The sequence below is a fragment of the Rhinopithecus roxellana genome, chromosome 4, assembly GCF_007565055.1.
Source record: "Rhinopithecus roxellana isolate Shanxi Qingling chromosome 4, ASM756505v1, whole genome shotgun sequence".
Classification (NCBI taxonomy): domain Eukaryota; kingdom Metazoa; phylum Chordata; class Mammalia; order Primates; family Cercopithecidae; genus Rhinopithecus; species Rhinopithecus roxellana.
The window spans coordinates 135425294-135443357 of record NC_044552.1 but is presented as its reverse complement, the minus strand read 5'-3'; the positions used below and the strand labels follow the sequence as shown (position 1 = coordinate 135443357).

The 18064-nt window shown below is 34.3% G+C and overlaps 1 protein-coding gene across 1 annotated transcript in view; it reads left to right on the top strand.

Moving 5' to 3' along the window:
* Positions 1–14905, top strand: part of ELOVL4 (ELOVL fatty acid elongase 4) — a 33284-nt gene extending 18379 nt beyond the window's left edge. The window contains exons 2-6 of the mRNA XM_010388531.2: positions 3325–3512; positions 4674–4754; positions 7905–8076; positions 10188–10315; positions 12843–14905. Of these exons, the coding sequence (XP_010386833.1) occupies positions 3325–3512; positions 4674–4754; positions 7905–8076; positions 10188–10315; positions 12843–13118 (845 nt within the window). The 3' untranslated portion in view covers positions 13119–14905. The remainder of the gene's footprint in view (positions 1–3324; positions 3513–4673; positions 4755–7904; positions 8077–10187; positions 10316–12842) is intronic.
* The last annotated feature ends 3159 nt before the right edge of the window (positions 14906–18064 follow it).

Here is an 18064-nt window from a genome sequence, read left to right as displayed (position 1 = left end):
AAGAAACCTAAATGATCATCTAGTTTGTTACTGCTCAAAAGGGGATGGTCCATGGAATAATGGCATAGCATCAGTTAGAGCTTCCTGGAAAATGCAGTCTTCTTAGAAATGGGCTGCATGGACCGGGCATGGTGGCTCACGACTGTAATCCTAACACTTTGGGAGGCCAAGATGGATGGATTGCTTGAGTTTAGGAGTTTGAGACCAGCCTGGGCAACATGGCAAAATCCTGTCTCTACAAAAAATACAAAAATTAGTAGGATATGTTGGCATGTGCCTATAGTACCAGTTATTTGGGAGTCTGAGGTGGGAGAATGGCTTGAGCTCAGGAGGCCGAGCCTGCAGTGGACAGAGATCATGCTACTTTACTCCAGCCTAGGCAACAGAACGAGACTCTGTCTCAAAAAAGAAAAAAGAAAAGAAAAGAATGGGCTGCATGTCAGACCCATTTTTACCATGGGTAAAAATGATTTTGAGACTGTCTCAAAATCTGCATTTTTACCATGCCCACCCCGCCCCCAACCTGGTGATTCATTTTCTCATTGAAACTGGAGAAACACTAATCTAGTTCACCTACTTTCCATCCAGTTTTATAGATGGAGGAAATGAAGACAGACTGTGCACCTAAGGTCCTGTGCACAGTAGCACAGCCAGTGTTAGAACTCAGCCAGTCAACTGGTCATGGTGGCTTCTTACTAGTGCCTGTTTCCTTCTCTCTTTTGGAAATTCTCTGCTGAATGAGAGAACAATATAGTGCACCACACTTTGTATAAAAAAGAATGAGCATTTTTATTTACTCTTAATTTGTGGCACCAGCAACTCAGGAGGCTGAGGCAGGTGGATCACTTGAGCCCTGAAGGTGGAGGCTGCATTGAGCCATGTTTGCACCACTGCCCTCTAGCCTGGACAATAGAATGAGATGCCATCTCTTAAAAATAAATAAATAAATAAACAAATAAATAAATAAATAGAATCCAGTCTACTTACTGGTACGGTCTTGTGTGCTTTCTCTGATTCCTCTGTTATTTCCTGTTTCTACTCTTCTATTGGCCTCTATTAGTGTTTCATATTGTAAGATCTTCAGCTTCTCACTAATGTCTCTTTCTCTCTCTCCTGTGGTAGTCCTCTCTTTAAATTTCTCTTTTGAATGAGAATGATACAGATACAGCATACCACACTACACATCAAAAAGAATGAGCACTTTTATTTACTCTTAATTTCTGGCAGAGTTTTGGATCTGTTTATTTAATTTTTTTTTGTACCCGCTACTCAGAACTTTCTTTGAAGTGAATAGGAATTCTGTATGAGATAAGGGTGAAAGATAATCTGTGATGTTAGAAATTAAAATCTCCTCACAAATTTCTTCCTTTGTTACGTGGAGTATGGCATTAATCAGAGTACTTTTGCTCTTTGTGTAAGTCTCATAGGAAAAACAGCACCTGCCTTATAGTTTGTGGAAAAGAACAGGATACCACAGCAACTCCTTCTCTGTGACCTAGAACAGGGAGTTTGTCTAAATGTTTCTTCTATAATATAGGGGGTTTGTCTAAATCTTTTTTTTCTATAATATGGAAAAAGAAATGCCTAAGTAGATGCACACCTCATGTTTTATGGGGGGCCTTTAGCATAGAAAGATACGGTCATAGGATGATAGTTAACATAAAATGATAAAATGCCATTAAGAAAAGTGAACAGTCATTGATAAGTCCTTAGTGGCACAATGCCTTTTTAACAAAAGTCAGCCGGGCCGTCTTTTAAGTCATTTCCTCCTTATGAGAGGTTTACTATCTCTCTATGGTTCAAATATATTGGTTTATTTTTAACTCTGAAATGTGTTTGATTTGAGTGATATAGCTATAATGTCTATGAATAATAGACCTCCCTTTAAAACTATGAAATACAATCAGTTTTTCTGTTTTCCTGGTTCCCATATGTGTCTTTCTTTCAAGTCATTATCACCTTTTTTTTTTCCCCATATCACAGGTCGTCAAGCAATAGCTTACCTTTTTAACAACTCTAATTTCATTAAAACCATAGTAGTTGTGTTGTTTCCTGACTTTGCAAATTATTTGATTAAATATTGTGTTTTATATCTTGTATCTTATTGTTTATTGACAGTATATATTTTATATTTTGTATCTTATTGACAGTATATAGACACAGATTAATTTTTTTAAGTAAGATATTTTAATACCTAGTTCACTAATCCAGAAGCATTTTGCATATACAGCTTTTAGTAAAAGTGACAGTCTAAATAGGGAGTTATTATAATCAACAATTAAGTTAAATTCATTTAGATTGGTTCTAAGAACTTGAATTTTCTTTTACTACTTTAAAAATACATTATTTCCTCAAAATAGGACGTAAAAATGTTTCGCATTGCCAAGAATAAACTAGAAATTAGATTTGCAACCTATAACTGTTGTTTAGCTTTGAGAAATATAAAAATTAACATTAACATATTTTTATAATGTGTTAAAAGATTTTTGTTAATCCCATCCATATTTCATTATCATTCTTGTTTGAGAAATGTTTTACTTGTGGCAACATTCCATTATAAAATTGATTTATGGTTGTGTATTTGAATATGCTAGACAATCAATTCATTTTAAGTAAAATAATGTGTTGCATTATATATAGTTCCACATATGTAAGTTATGTGACTTACGGCTCTAGAGAAAAACATTTAAGTTAGTTATTCGTGGGAATAAAATAGGTGCATGCTCTCAATGAAAAAGTTAGAAAAATGTCTTGAACATGGTGACTGTTTAAATACATTATAGAATTGTAATGAACTCTAACTTAATCTCTCAGTGCCCCTGTACTCTTGTCTTTAGTGTCTCTAGATATCAGCAAACGGCTACCATCACCCTGTACCTCTCCAGTTAAATTCTTGCCTGCTTTAGGAGTGGACACACAGAGCAGCCTCCAGGCTGCCCTGAGAAATTTCACATGTATAATATGGAAGACAAATGTTTCCTTAAGATATTTATTTTCTGTGTATGAAGCTTTTCATTAACTTTTCATCCCAAGATAATCACCTCTGTTTTTAGTGAGCTTTATTTCTTGTTTTTGTTCTCTAGGGTCTCTGTAAAACATAATGTGTGACAACATAAGTAATGAAGCATAATTTTCAAAAGCCACTTGCAGGATTCCGTATTGTTTCTTTGGTTTTTATACCACGTATTTTTTTGTTGGGACTCAAAGGACAGTGATCCATATTTGGTCAAATTCGGAAATTAAGTTGAAACATCTTGCTTCCTAGAAAGTGTGTTTTATAAAACATTTATTGATTAATTTTATGGTATTTTGTTTTCTCTATAGATAAGCGTGTGGAAAATTGGCCTCTGATGCAGTCTCCTTGGCCTACACTAAGTATAAGCACTCTTTATCTCCTGTTTGTGTGGCTGGGTCCAAAATGGATGAAGGACCGAGAACCTTTTCAGATGCGTCTAGTGCTCATTATCTATAATTTTGGGATGGTTTTGCTTAACTTTTTTATCTTCAGAGAGGTATGTTTTTAAGATCACTTTAATAATTTTCCAAGGTTATTGGAAATTTAAAAATGAGAATGTATAAAACCATCATTGTAATATTGTACCCAGACATAACTGTTAGCTACTCTAAAAGTACATTTTTGACATTTTTCACTTTTGAATAACCAAAAAATTAAACATGAAGTAAAGGACCGTTGTTTAAAATGGAAGTCTAAATAAGACCAACTGGATTCTAAAAGAACCCTTATTAGTGGTTCTGGCATTGAAAGTTATTTGACTTTTCTTAGCCTCGTTTTCCCCACTTAAATACCTGCCATCTTGGGTTATTATCAGATTTAAGTAAAATAATTTTTGCATAATGTTTGGCATGTATTAAGCACTCAGTAAACAGTAGCAACTATTTATTTATAATTCTTATTCAGTAGTTTCTGGTTTGGTAACTGATCAAAATATGCCGATTTCAAGTAAATCCTCTTATATAATGTTGTATTTGGGGCTGGAATTAAAATGAATTAACTACCATATAGCTGTTGTTACTAAGCATTATATACTTTTCTGGGCACGAGCAAATTCTCCGTGACATTTTTAAAGGAAATCCTAAAGGCTAGATTGACACAGCCATTTTTTAAATTGCATAAGTATAAAGAATTTGTTCCCTAAGAGACTCATTAAAATTCTGTGTGATCCCAGAGAACTGACTAGTAATGCTGGAAAATAAACAATAACTCTTCTTCGAAAAAGAAATATTTCTTTAATTGAAAACTTAGCCTCAAGTCTCAACTTCATAAACACTTTAATTTATTTGGATATCTGTACCTAATTTGTTATATGCAAACCACTCTGCGTCAAACATAAAAACCAATTAAGGAAGGACAACTTTAAAATCTGAGTCCTAGCAGTAAAAATTTCTCTTAATGCTGTGAAGTATTTAATAGATAGAGTCAATATTCAGTATAAAAGTTACATGTGATTTTTAATTTATATTTTAATTATAGAACAAATTAATGCACAGTAACCTCTAGCAATTGGAATGCATGAAATTTTTTAATGCATTTGAAATTTTTAAAGAAAATATTGCTTTTAAAATAATTTGAAAGGCTACATTTTGTATATAATTGTATTTTTAATGCTGTATTTACTAAAACTTTACTACAAATATTACTACTCTTTTTCCAGTTATTCATGGGATCATATAATGCAGGATATAGCTATATTTGCCAGAGTGTGGATTATTCTAATAATGTTAATGAAGTCAGGGTAAGTACATTAAAAATACTCTTTATCAGTAAAAGTGATTTGATTTTTATAGGCCCCAATCTGTGAAAATGTAGAATGTACTTTTTTAAAGACAGGTTCTTTAACATTCATTTAGAGACAGGTTCTTGCTCTGTCCCCTAGACTGAAGTGCAGTGGTATGATCATAGCTCTCTGCAGCCTCAAACTCCTGGGCTCAATTGAGCCTTCTGCCTCAGCCTCCCAAGTAGCTGGGACTATGGGCGTGCACCACCATGCCTAGCTATTTTTTTTACTTTTTGTAGAGACAGGGTCTTGCTATGTTGCCCAGGCTGGTCTTGAACTCCTAGCCACAAGGGATCCTCTTGCCTCAGCCTCCCAAAGTGCTGAGATTACAGGTGTGAGCCACCACACCTGGCAAAAAGTACTTTAATATGATAGTGAAATTATACTAGATTATGAGTCAATAAAACTATGCTTTTTTTAAAAGTACTTAATTTTAAATTTGTTTTTGTATCTCAATGTTTTTTATTTTGCAGCATGAGCAAATATGCATTGGATTACTAGAATGCAGTATTTGTTAAAGCAAAGAAGTCTCATGTTTCTTTTAAAGATATTATTTTAGATTTTTGTTTGTTTGTTTTTGGGCAAGAATAGAAACTCTTAGAGTCCTAGTTATGTATTAAGAAAGTGAGAAAAAGTAAATGTTTTGTGAAGTGTGGAATGTTTAGGAAATTAAGCATAGAACAATTTGTATAGGCATAAACTCAGTTTATTATTATATTTGCAGAAAAATAAACTGCTAGTAACAAGATGTTATATTTTGTTTCCCATTCACTTACATCAGTAAAATTAACATTAATTTAAGCGAAAGAAACAGCAGATTACCTTATTCTATTAAGTATTTATTGAGCTCTTCTTATATACTGTGGTTCATACTAGAAATTACATATAAAACATAACATGTTTTATGTTACCTATAGTATATGTAGTAATAATATCCAGTGACTTCCCTTGAGAAGAAGTTTCCTGCCATGGGGAGTGGACACTATATAAATATCAGTATTCATCAGGACTGGAGACCAAATTGCTTTAATGTACTTAACGATTTTATGTACATATCTTCATTTCCCTGTTAGAAGACTTATGGACTGATGAAAAATCACCGGTTTGGTTGTCATGTTGGTTTTATTTATTCGTTAGTGTATTGAGCATCTACTATTTGTTGGTACTGTGAGGGGCACTGGGGACGAGCTGAAAAGCCCTGCCTTTGTGGGGCTGGCATTCTAGTGAGGGTGATGAGGCAGACAGCAGCCATGTAAACAAATGACTGAGGAGGAAATAAAACCTGGATGTGACTGAGAGAAACTGAGAGAGGCTCCTCTCTAGATGTATTGACTATGAAAAATTTTCTTCTGATAACTGTTGCCAAATAATCTCTTCAGTTGGAGAGCTGACTTCTTGCTTGCTGTAGGGAAGGGAACAGGGAGAAGTGTTTGACTGACTGACTTCTGGGAGTAGGCATAGAAAAACCCTTGGATGGAGCAACATATTACTATTTTTAGGATAAAGTTAAGAGTACCACTCTCGCTTACAGATGTAAACTTTCAAGTCTTTAAAAAATGAGCTATTATGAGAACTGTAATCTAGGAGGATAAAGAACCTGAGATTTGCAACAGATTTCATTTGGAATCTTGCTTGTGCTCTCTTCTCCTCTGTAATATGGGATACAATGGAGTGAATATTTTATGGAGAGACTTATTTTTGTATTCATTGTTATGTAGCCAAGAAGTATCACTTTTGGTGTAGCTTATTTAAAGATACCTAGTGCAGTTTGCAAACTAAGGAGACTTATTATTTGTTATTATTTTATGTGAATTATGGCAAATGTAGAGGTCCAGATGGAGGAAAAATAAGTGATTATATCTTTCCTTTTAGTTACAGGTTACTATGCTAACATGGTGATAGTTACTTTATTTTAAAGAACTAATGTAATAGTGAATATTAACTGTAGTGTTGCTGGGAGTAGTTAGCTATTTCAAGCTTATTTTCCACCAATTCATATCATTTTTAAAGATATTTTTCAAGTAAATCCAGTAAATAATTCTCAGTTTGTAAATACTTCGTTTCTTATATGCTTTCTGTTTCTTCTTTCCCCATACTTCAGAATTATAATTTTGTTTTTTAAATGCAAAAGCCAAAACAAACAAAAATCTCATGACATATACCGGGTGCAGGTATAAAATACAAAGGGATCCTTCAACTCTAAACACCTAAGCCTGTCTGTGAATGAATCTGACAGGGCCCTAACACACAAAAGTTTATAAATAGATTTTAGTTATGTACTGCCTTATTTGTTATTTGTACATAGGATGCTTATCATAGAAAATACTTGACATAAAAAATTCAGTTTTGGTTTCTGTTGTAGTAGGATTCTTGTAAAACATTTTGAAACATACAGAGGTCACCTCTCACTGGATCCTTAATCTCAGCATGTAATGTAATCTTTCTGCACCATCTGGTGACTTAATTAGAGCCCAGGAAAAGAAAAGACTTATTCATGTAAGCAGGATTATATTTATGACCTGGGAAATATTTGTTTGTTCATTCCCATTTATTATTTTAAAGATTTTAATACCTAATACAAACTGCTATGATTGGATATTTATGTTGTTGCACATGTTGGTGCGGTGAGGGGGTGGGGCATGCGGGCAGGAGGAGGTGAGGGGAGAGGGTGGGCAGACAGGCAGACACTTGCAGAGACCAATTGCTACATGAACTTACTCGCAAGTTTTTCTGAGATACAATGTCTAAACTCATTTTACAAGGTCAACATCTCAGTTCCTCTACCAAGTTGAAAAGCATAGCAGGCTGAATGTACTTCCAGCTATGTATTCAGCAGTTTGACACTATGTGACATCTACCTATGGAACAGACAGAAAATGTTCTCTAACTTATTAGCACTGTATAGACAGAGCTCTGGACTCTTTATTTTCTATTTTTTCTCCATGGAGAGACGCTTAGGTTTTTCAAAACTACTTAGGCATAAATGATTCCATGCCTTGTACATTTTGTGCAACATAAAATAAAAATATTTATTCTGAACTTACAATGAGTATAAATCCGTACAATAGTGTCATTTTGGTGTTTATAACACGCTTTCCCTTTTTACAGATAGCTGCTGCTCTCTGGTGGTACTTTGTTTCTAAAGGAGTTGAGTATTTGGACACAGTGTTTTTTATTCTGAGAAAGAAAAACAACCAAGTTTCTTTCCTTCATGTGTATCATCACTGTACGATGTTTACCTTGTGGTGGATTGGAATTAAGTGGGTTGCAGGAGGACAAGGTGAGCATTTTCAGGAATATACTGCTTGCGTTTAATTGCATCTATGTGTTCAGTGGAAAGCAATGAGAACCTAGGACTTTGACTTGATCTACCGTTTAAGTTGCTTTCATGGTTAAACATTTCCATGTTTATTTCTTTTTGTTTTTTTTCTTTTCTTTTTTTCTTTTCTTTTTTTTTTTTTTGAGATGGAGTCTCGCTCTGTCTCCAGGCTGGAGTGCAGTGGCGTGATCTCAGCTCACTGCAGCCTCCGCCTCCCGGGTTCCAGCGATTCTCCTGCCTCAGCCTCCTGAGTAACTGGGACTACAGGCACACACCACCACGCCTAGCTAATTTTTTGTGTTTTTAGTAGAGACGGGGTTTCACTATGTTGGTCAGGATGGTCTCTATCTCTTGACCTTGTGATCCGCCTGCCTTGGTCTCCCATAGTGCTGGGATTACAGGCATGAGCCACCGCACCCAGCCATCATTTCATTTTTTAAAAATTTGAGGCAAGTATAACTTTTGCTTTTTATCTGTGACTATTTTAATACCTAAAGATTTGCCCCAGAGATAAGCGTAAACCAAGACTAAAAGTAGAAAACAATATTTTGATGGGGAATGGGACTAGTAGTTCTGATCCAAAGAATACCAAGACACAACCCCTCAAATCTGAAGATTTCCATCTTGGCCCATAGCTCATTCCTGCTCTAATACAGATTGAACATCCCTAATCCAAACATCTAAAATCCAAATGCTCCAAAATTCAAAACTTTTTGAGCACCAGCATGACACCACAAGTGGAAAATTATACACCTGGCCTCATGTGATGGGTCACAGTCAAAACACAAGTGCACAACACACTTTATTCAGTATACCTGAGGGAAAAAAAGACCCTCGTAGCCTTTTTCTGTGTACAGCATAATATTGATGCCAAACCACCGCAGACAATGTCCACATGGGTGGCTAAGATAGTGACATCTTTGCTTTCTGATGTTCAGAGTACACGAACTTTGTTTCACCCATAAAATTACTTTAAAATTTTATAAAATTACCTTCAGGATACATGTATGAGGTGTATGTGAAGTTTTGGATTTAGACTTGAGTCCTATCCCCAAGACACCTCATTATGTCTATGCAAATATTCCAAAGTTTAAAAAAATCTGAAATCAGAAACAGATCTGGTCCTGAGCATTTTGGATATGGGATACTCAGCCTGTATAGGTCTTGTTGGTTCTCATTCAAAGGAACTTTTATATAGCCTTGTTAATGTTAAAGAGGATCTAAATTCATAGTTTGGCCAAGATCTGCCTCCTGTCTTTTCAGATGCCTGTAGATTAAGGATGATTCACTTTGTTGAGCTTGATGCAGATGATTCCTCTGAGGAGGATCCAGGGTACAAGTCATTATAGTATAGTTCACCTTCCTGCTTTCATTGTCATATTATGATAATTGGCAGCTTAGGTATTAATACATGTATTATTGGGGCCCACTTTAAAACAATACAGTTAAAGGCAACCTCTGTAATTTTAAAAGAAAATTAGTAAATCTGAACTGAACGCTTAGATCACTTTATGGCAAAATTAATTTATTATTACATCTATACCTTGATTTAATTAATATTCTGAAGAGAAAGAATGCCGTTGATTTAAACTGACTGGAATATCTCTGTAGATTTATCTATATTAAATGAATTATTCAATATGTGTAGTGCTGTTATATTTTAAACTATTTGGAAACCTAAGAAATAAGTGCTGTTTTGTTACAGATATGTATATTGGCACATCTAAAGGCAAGAATAGTAGAATTAAAAGTAACATAGGCAACAGTTCTACATTTGGGCCTATTTAAGCTCACTGGAGTACCCTATTTGAAAACCTACCACTTTGAAAGTCCTTTGCATTTGAACATACATTTTTATTTATATGGTAAAACCTCAAATCTAAACTTTAAAAATACCTAGCTTAATCTGAAGGGAAAACTTTTTTATTAATACTACTTTATATTTTTCATTCCTAATCTGTACTCAATGTTAAATATTAAAAAATAGTGTGTATTCATTTATTGTATGTCTCAGTGGCTTACTGCCTAATAAAATTTTCTGTATCTGGTAATTACCTGTTGTTTTTCTAAAGCATTTTTTGGAGCCCAGATGAATTCCTTTATCCATGTGATTATGTACTCATACTATGGGTTAGCTGCATTTGGCCCATGGATTCAGAAATATCTTTGGTGGAAACGATACCTGACTATGTTGCAACTGGTGAGTTAATGCTTCCAAAGTTTCTTCTGCGAAAATACTGAAATTGTTTAAATTTGATTAATTTTAAAGTGCAAAGTCATTTTAGACAATTTTCTATTATGAAATTAACTTTATCCTCTAGTTATATTGCAATTAGGCCCACTTGACTCCAGCCAACTTATTCATAGACTTATTGGTCACAGCAAGTCTTTGTTTTTATAATATCCTTAAAAGACTAGACACGGCACTTCTCTAAGGAAAACATTCTCTAAACATATTTGTGGAAAGGATGATTAAAGATCTAAGCATGCTACAAAGTACGTAGATTTATGTATGAATAGAAAAATAATATGTATTTTTCCCCTCAGGTGATTTTCTTAACTTAAAATTTTATTATCTCTCTTCTTGTCCTTGCTTAAAAATTTTGTTTTTTATTTCATTTTTCAGTCTTTAACATATCTCATATATTTAGACTATACAGCTGAAAAGAAAGCACATAGCCAAGGAAGGGGTGGGGCAAAGGAAGGGAATAGGGACAAGAGAACTCCTTGTAATTCTCTAAAACACTGTCCTTAAGAGAGCAGAGACAGATATTTTCAAATGGTAGTCTTTAGTCCAGATAGTTTTCAGCACATCCCCCTAGTAAGACTGCTTGTGGCAATCTGAGTGTGTGCATTAGTGTATCTTTCAGATGCTAGGCACTGGCCTGTAATCAAACTGGAAATTCAAAGCCGACCTGGTAACTATTTTTCAAGCTATAGAATTTATTATAATTTGCTTTAATCATAGCATGTGCACAATTTTATCAGTGGAATCACATTTGGAAATATTATTCATCTCTGCTTTAAGTTGCTAAACAGCTGTCTAACCAAACAGGAAGCACAACTTTTGGGAAATGCTGGGTGTGAAGGATTCATTTGTAACCAAAGTGGTACAGAAAGCTTCCTCCAGTTTTTGTCTAAAAGCTGTTAACACAGTTTGTGTAATTCATTTCTCTCAGTAAGTAGTAAATGGACCCAAGAAAATGAAGAGGTGATCAAAATCATGTGAATTAATCCTATGCGTTTTGTTGGAGCCTACACCTGCCTCTCCTTGAGTGATGCCATACCCAATCACACCCTTATACACACCCTTTTGGGTGATGCAGCTTCTAAAAACCATTGTGAAACCAAAAGTTCTCCAAATTTAAATATTTGCCAAGGAAAATTATAAAAGTTGTTTAATATGGTATGAATTTTTAGCTTACATGGCATACATTATTTTAATAACATTTAAAATAAGTACTACTGATTGTTTTAATCAACAATTAATATTTTAAGGACAATGCTGTCCTGAAAAGAGAAACCACAATTGTCCATTTCAAATAGGATGTTGAATTTGTATTTCCAAGCCAGAAGTTCTCACAACAGTTAGTCATGTAAGTTAATTGTATAAAAAATTAACCCTTGTTAACATTATGTCTTGACCCATTCATTTATTGATACATCAGAATCTATTTCATTTTAATCATCTCACTTTTGGCTTTTTTCCTTTAAAAAATTTTTAAAGTTGAAAGTGATTCTTTTTGTATTTATTCTGAAATATCTACTAAATTTTATCCAATATTACTTTTTTCTTTTTCTTTTTTTCTTTTGTGTGGCGGGGGGGGACAGAGTTTTGCTCTTGTTGCCCAAGCTGGAGTGCAATGGTGCAATCTGGGCTCACTGCAGCTTCTGCCTGCCAGGTTCAAGCGATTCTCCTGCTTCAGCCTCCCAAGTAACTGGGGTTACAGGCATGGACCACCATGCCCGGCTAATTTTTTATATTTTAGTAGAAACGGGGTTTTACTATATTGACCAGGCTGGTCTTGAACTCCTGACCTCAGTTGATCCCCCTGCCTCGGCCTCCCAAAGCGCCAGGATTACAGGCGTGAGCCATCACACCTGGCCTTCAAAATATTAGTTTTTGAAGGATAGTGTTCTTTCAAATAAAAATTTACCTGCCTACTATCTTTAAGAAATAAATGAGCCATTTTGATATTTGATGGAAACCAATTTAAAATGTGGGAGGAAAACAAAATTGAAGAGCCTACAATACTATTATTTTACTCTCCTAGGCCACTGATTCCCTTTCATCAGATAACATTATTCAACACATGTTCCTTGATCCTGATGCTGTGCTGAGGACTCAAGAATCACTGATGGGCAAGACAAAGCCCTGCCTTCTGGAGTCATATTCTAGTGGAAAGATAGGCAATAAAGAAATAACAAATACAAAAGATAATTTCAAATAGTTATAATTCTCCTTTAAAAAAAAAATGCAAAAAGCTCTTTAGTTAATGAGATTGGGAGGGCCAATTGAAATTGAAGTCTTGTCAGAAAGCCCTTACTGAGGAGATGGCATTTGAGCTGTGAATGAGAAAGAGCTAGCTGTGGGAGCCAGAAAACAATAAATTTTGCACAGTGTGGCAAAATTTGGGCCTGTGATAGCTATGTAGAAGATGCTGATGTTGTTAAAAGTTGTTTACAATTCACATTAAATGTTTTGTGCTGTCATTACTGTTTTTCAGGTTCAATTCCATGTGACCATTGGGCACACAGCACTGTCTCTTTACACTGACTGCCCCTTCCCCAAATGGATGCACTGGGCTCTCATTGCCTACGCAATCAGCTTCATATTTCTCTTTCTTAACTTCTACATTCGGACATACAAAGAGCCTAAGAAACCAAAAACTGGAAAAACAGCCGTGAATGGTATTTCAGCAAATGGTGTGAGCAAATCAGAAAAACAACTCGTGATAGAAAATGGAAAAAAGCAGAAAAATGGAAAAGCAAAAGGAGATTAAATTGAACTGGGCCTTAACTGTTGGCAGTGAGGAAAAACTCCCATATCATATAAAATTTCAGGGAAAACAGAAGCAAAGGAGAGCTTGGGGGTGGGGAGAAAAGACAAATGTGCTCTATGTCCTAGTAACTTTTAGACCGAGTAAAGTGTTAATACCATACCCGGATGTTTTATTTATGAAGTTTTTATTTTAAACTTTTTTAAAAAAATTAGCCTTGATATTCTGCAGACCAAAGCAATCATTATGTGACTTTGGAGATTCTCCCCCTGTTCACATCATCCAGTTGTCTACAGGATGAGATTTTTCATGTATCTTATAGTCATTCATTCTTCGGTCTGAATTTTAAGACGATCACAGAAACAGTCTTTATGAATTATTTTGACAAATTACTAATTATCTACTGACTGAAATCAGTGGTGTTACATTTTCTTGTCCAAAGCTGGAAATGTGTATACATTTAAACTTGCACATTTGAATTCATTTGCTGACCAGAATGGTCAAATCTCTCCACCTCTAGTCAGACTATACTTTTGGTGGTAATTAAATTTTTAAAATCTGCTGATCTCTGTAGAATCTTAGAGGCTTGATGATGATGGTGTTGGTGAAAATAAGAAAGAATTGCAGTAAAGTCTTGTCTGGTGACTCAGAGATCACTATGACTCGAGGCACAAATCACTGTGGGGAAACAATTTTTTGTGATGAAAAGGCAGCATTTGAATACTCCTGTTACTAGCTGAAATATATTATAAAAATTAAAATTATTGTCTGTTTGAAACATGAAACAACTCATGTGTTTATTAGTAACATCATAAGATAGTTACATTTATGTACTGTTAGAATATGTTGATTTTTATCAGGCTTTCCTTGTTTTGATTTATGGCTGTTACTGATTTTTCATATGTGGAAATATACCTACCTCTTCTGTTGGAAAGAACATTTAAAATTAAATAAATTTTAATTAAAAAATCAAGGAGTCTTCTAATGTAAATTTTAATATTAACTTTCAAATTCACTAGTGTTTTTTTTTTGCTTTTATGACAAATAGCATACACCAAACATTTCTGTGAAACTATTCTTCTCTTTCAATGTGTTTAATTTTGGAGTAACGTTTTCCTTGTGACTAAGTTGCAAGATCTTATTTATTAACTAGGTATGAAGTATAAACCCATTTTGGTGCAATATTCTTGACTCCTTGGTGCTAAAGATTGTCAAATTCAATGCTTGATGTTACAAGGTGTTGTTAAAACACAAAATGAATAAAAGTGAGAGTAGTCAGAACTATGACATTCAATTTGCTGTTTACAGATGAAGTATTTCATGTAATATAAGTGAACAACTGGAAATAAAATAGGAAAGAATTTGTACCATGTCTTACTACATAAGTTAATTTTTTAAGGGATGTTGCAAAGGGATTACTAGAGAAAGACAAAATGTGACCAAAAAAAGCATGAATATCTCTAAGTATCAACAACATGTCAAAGCTGCATGTGAAGGATGTATGCTGTTTGTACAAATTATTTCAGAATATTTTGTAAGCTATAACATATTTATTGTGCATTAAAATTAAACACTTTTTCCCCAAAGGCATGCAGTCATGAGAATTACAGAAAATTTGCAACATATAAAGTAGTTTGATCTAAGAGGATTCAACACCTTTGTTTTGTTGCTCAGTGTGTAATGACTAGAGATTTGTAAATCTTTGTGAACATTCTGTGCTGGTTCCCAAGAACTATTCATTCCCTGCTACCTGATTTCAGCACAATAAATATACTTCTGCTGTGGAAAAAGTGATTTTTTTTGTTAATCAGTTTATTATAATGTAAACTGTCTGCTAGATGTTTATTTGATTTAGTTAATTCTAAATTGTTTTCTGCTGCAATTTCTTATATAGAAAAACAATCAAACTAGAACTTAGGTATCTACAATTTCTGGTAAAAAGCTTATTTTCTATAGTAGCATATTTTTACTTTAAAAATTAGTTGCTTTTGGAAGAGCTTTTCATTCAGACATAAAACATACCGTTTTCTTCTAAATTATTCTTAACATAAATGGGGAAGTTCTTGTATTCCATTTGAATCATTCAGTCCTTACTGTAAGTTTCTTTATGGAAGATGGTTTTAAGATGTCATAAATACAGCCTTTTCCAATAGCTTTCATAATTTCTCTATTATCACAGGTAGGTGTTATGCCTGGTACCTAAAAACTGATGAATAAAGTTTGTGTCTCCTACTCGGTAAAACTTTGTCACTAACTAAAGTAACATTTTCTTACATAGAAGACAGGAAATTTGTTGAATACTTACAATAACTAGAAATACCTGAGACATGTGAGTTTTCCTCTATAATAGATGACTGTAGCTCTTTCTCTTTCCTTTGTTACTTTTTCCTTTTTTTTTTTTTTTTTTTTTTTTTTTTTGGTAGAAATGAGAGTTCACTACGTTACCCAGGCTGGTCTTGAACTCGCGTTAACCAATCCTCCTGCCTTGACCTCCCAAGTCTGTCACTCTTGATTGTTATGCTGGTGGAAACTAACTGATGACTAGTTTTAGTTTTAACATTATTAATTCATTCTCTTTCTCTCTTTTGTTATGCATCCTTTCAAGGTATTCAAAAATATTTTAACATGGATCATTATGTTTGTACTTTAGAACATGGAATCTAGCAGTGTTTTTAGTTTATTAGGAATATTTTAATTTACAGGCTTGTTTCATATATGCAACTCAGCTACCCTGTAAATAAGAAAGAACATAGAGATATAAGTGATTTTGTTGTATTATCTATTTGACAATACAAGTCAGATGCTATATATTGACTATTGGAGCAGAACTTTTGAATCTCTGTCACCTTCAGAATGAGACACCACACTGGAGAGTTCACACTCTCCCAGTTCTTTCCTTGTTATAGCCATAATCTCAGCCAGCTGTACTCGTAACAATGTGCTTACTAAGAAAAAAACAGCTACAGCTATCCAGGATGTGTACTGGCTGGCCTGCTCAGCATGGAGCTGGGTGGCAGATTTCAGCATCTTTCTGGATGGTAAATAGGGCAGCAGAGGTGAGAGACTATGATACTGAGCTGTGTACACAGGCACGCAGTATCTGAGCAGCAATCATAAAACCTGCTGAAGGAGATTGGTCAGCTGTCACTCAGCGTGCAAGTAATTTTGGCAAGTGACCTTAGAAAGCAAGTCCTTGTGAGTGGTGTAATTTAGAATCCATGCTTAGTCTTTTGTATTTTAGGCAGATAACTTGTGAATGACAAGAATATTTGTGAAAAGGAAGAGAAGTAGAAATGGATTCCTTTTTTTGTAGTGTTCTTTTTGTACCAACCTAATATTTTTGTTTCAAAATACTACAAATCATATAAGTGTTAGAAGTTAGTTTGCCTATAAATTACAGAGGGGAAGGCACAGCTGTGAATTGAAAGGCACAGATCCTTTTGAATTTGTTTTCATAGCAGGCTGTGAATCCTGGAGAAGATTAAGAAACCTAAATTTAAAATAATTGATATATAGAACAACTGCCACATGAAGACTGTAAGATTTTATAATGTATCACTGGAAGAGCCTTGTGACTTATGCAGAAGAGGATCCAGAGCTGTCTTTAGATGATTAATGGGGATGCTATGAGTCACCTCTTGGTGTTTTTTCAGACTTAGAAATGTAAGTTTTGCTGTTTCCTTTGAGAAATTAAACTTTCTTTTTCTTTTAATTAGGCTGTTGTTTTTTCCTTTTCTTTTTTTTCTTGTCTTTTTCAATTTACCACATAAAGCATGTTTACACATCAATATACATGAGCAAATTTTTCTTCATACATTTCTTCCCTGGAGACCCATCTGGTCTTAAATAGAAACTGAACTTAGATTTTGATTTTTTTTTTCCATTCTCATACATGAAGTTATCCCAGGGAATGTGTTCATAAAGTGGTATCTCCTTTCAGAGGGAACAAGCGCACACTGAAACACATCACTTAATATCTAATTATAATGCAACTATCAGAAGGTCATGTTGCTTTTGAACATCTATACAGAATATGTCCAAATTAAAAGCCATCCTAAATACAGAAAAATCTTGAAAGGTTTAGATAATATGGCTGTTTCTAAAAACATAGGATCTTGAAATTATTATTTCTCAATTTAAATACAAGATTGTTACAAAGAATAAATATTTCATCAGTCTATATACATATTCCATGTACTTTGTCAGTCTTTAGGTATTCCTGAATCCTTTTTCTGCAATTTTAGAGAAGCCAGTCAGATTTTTCCTTTTCTCAGTTACATTTTATTTTCTTTGAATTTGCCATGGAGAAAAAAGAAAGCATCCAGTTGAAATCCCTTCTTTGTCATTCATGATGCATTATATTTCAACTGAGTTTCTCCTCCGTGTGAGGAAGCTGTTCTAGGAACCAGTCTTGCAAGAATAATGATTAGCTAGCTATTTGGTAATTGGAGGGTGGATAGATTGAATCTTGTACGATAGATAGCATTATGTTAGCAACAGTCTCACCTCACCTGAGAGTGTGGCTTGTGTTCTAATTAATGAATCTGGGGATCAAATACATTTGCAATGTTTATAAGCTTATATAGTTAGGATTTATCAGTTGTACGTAATACAGTTAGGTTTCCAATATATTGTGATTTCAGATCTCAGTAAAAATGTTATAAAACATGATCACAAAATAAAAACTGCTCTTCAAAGCTGTATTTATTCAACATTTGTTTTTGTTATGCTTGAATTATTACTGCCAGCCCTTGTAAAGTGGTACCTAATCTTTCCTCCAGAAATAAAAGTAATTTGGAAACTCATGAGGAAAAACAGCAGCCAGATGAATTTGGGTAACACATTTCTACTTTATCATTAAGGTTGAGATTTGGAGTTTACATCCTCAAGTCTACTCTAAATATTAACTACTTCAGAAATAAACATCATCTTTAGTGTACTAGATGTTC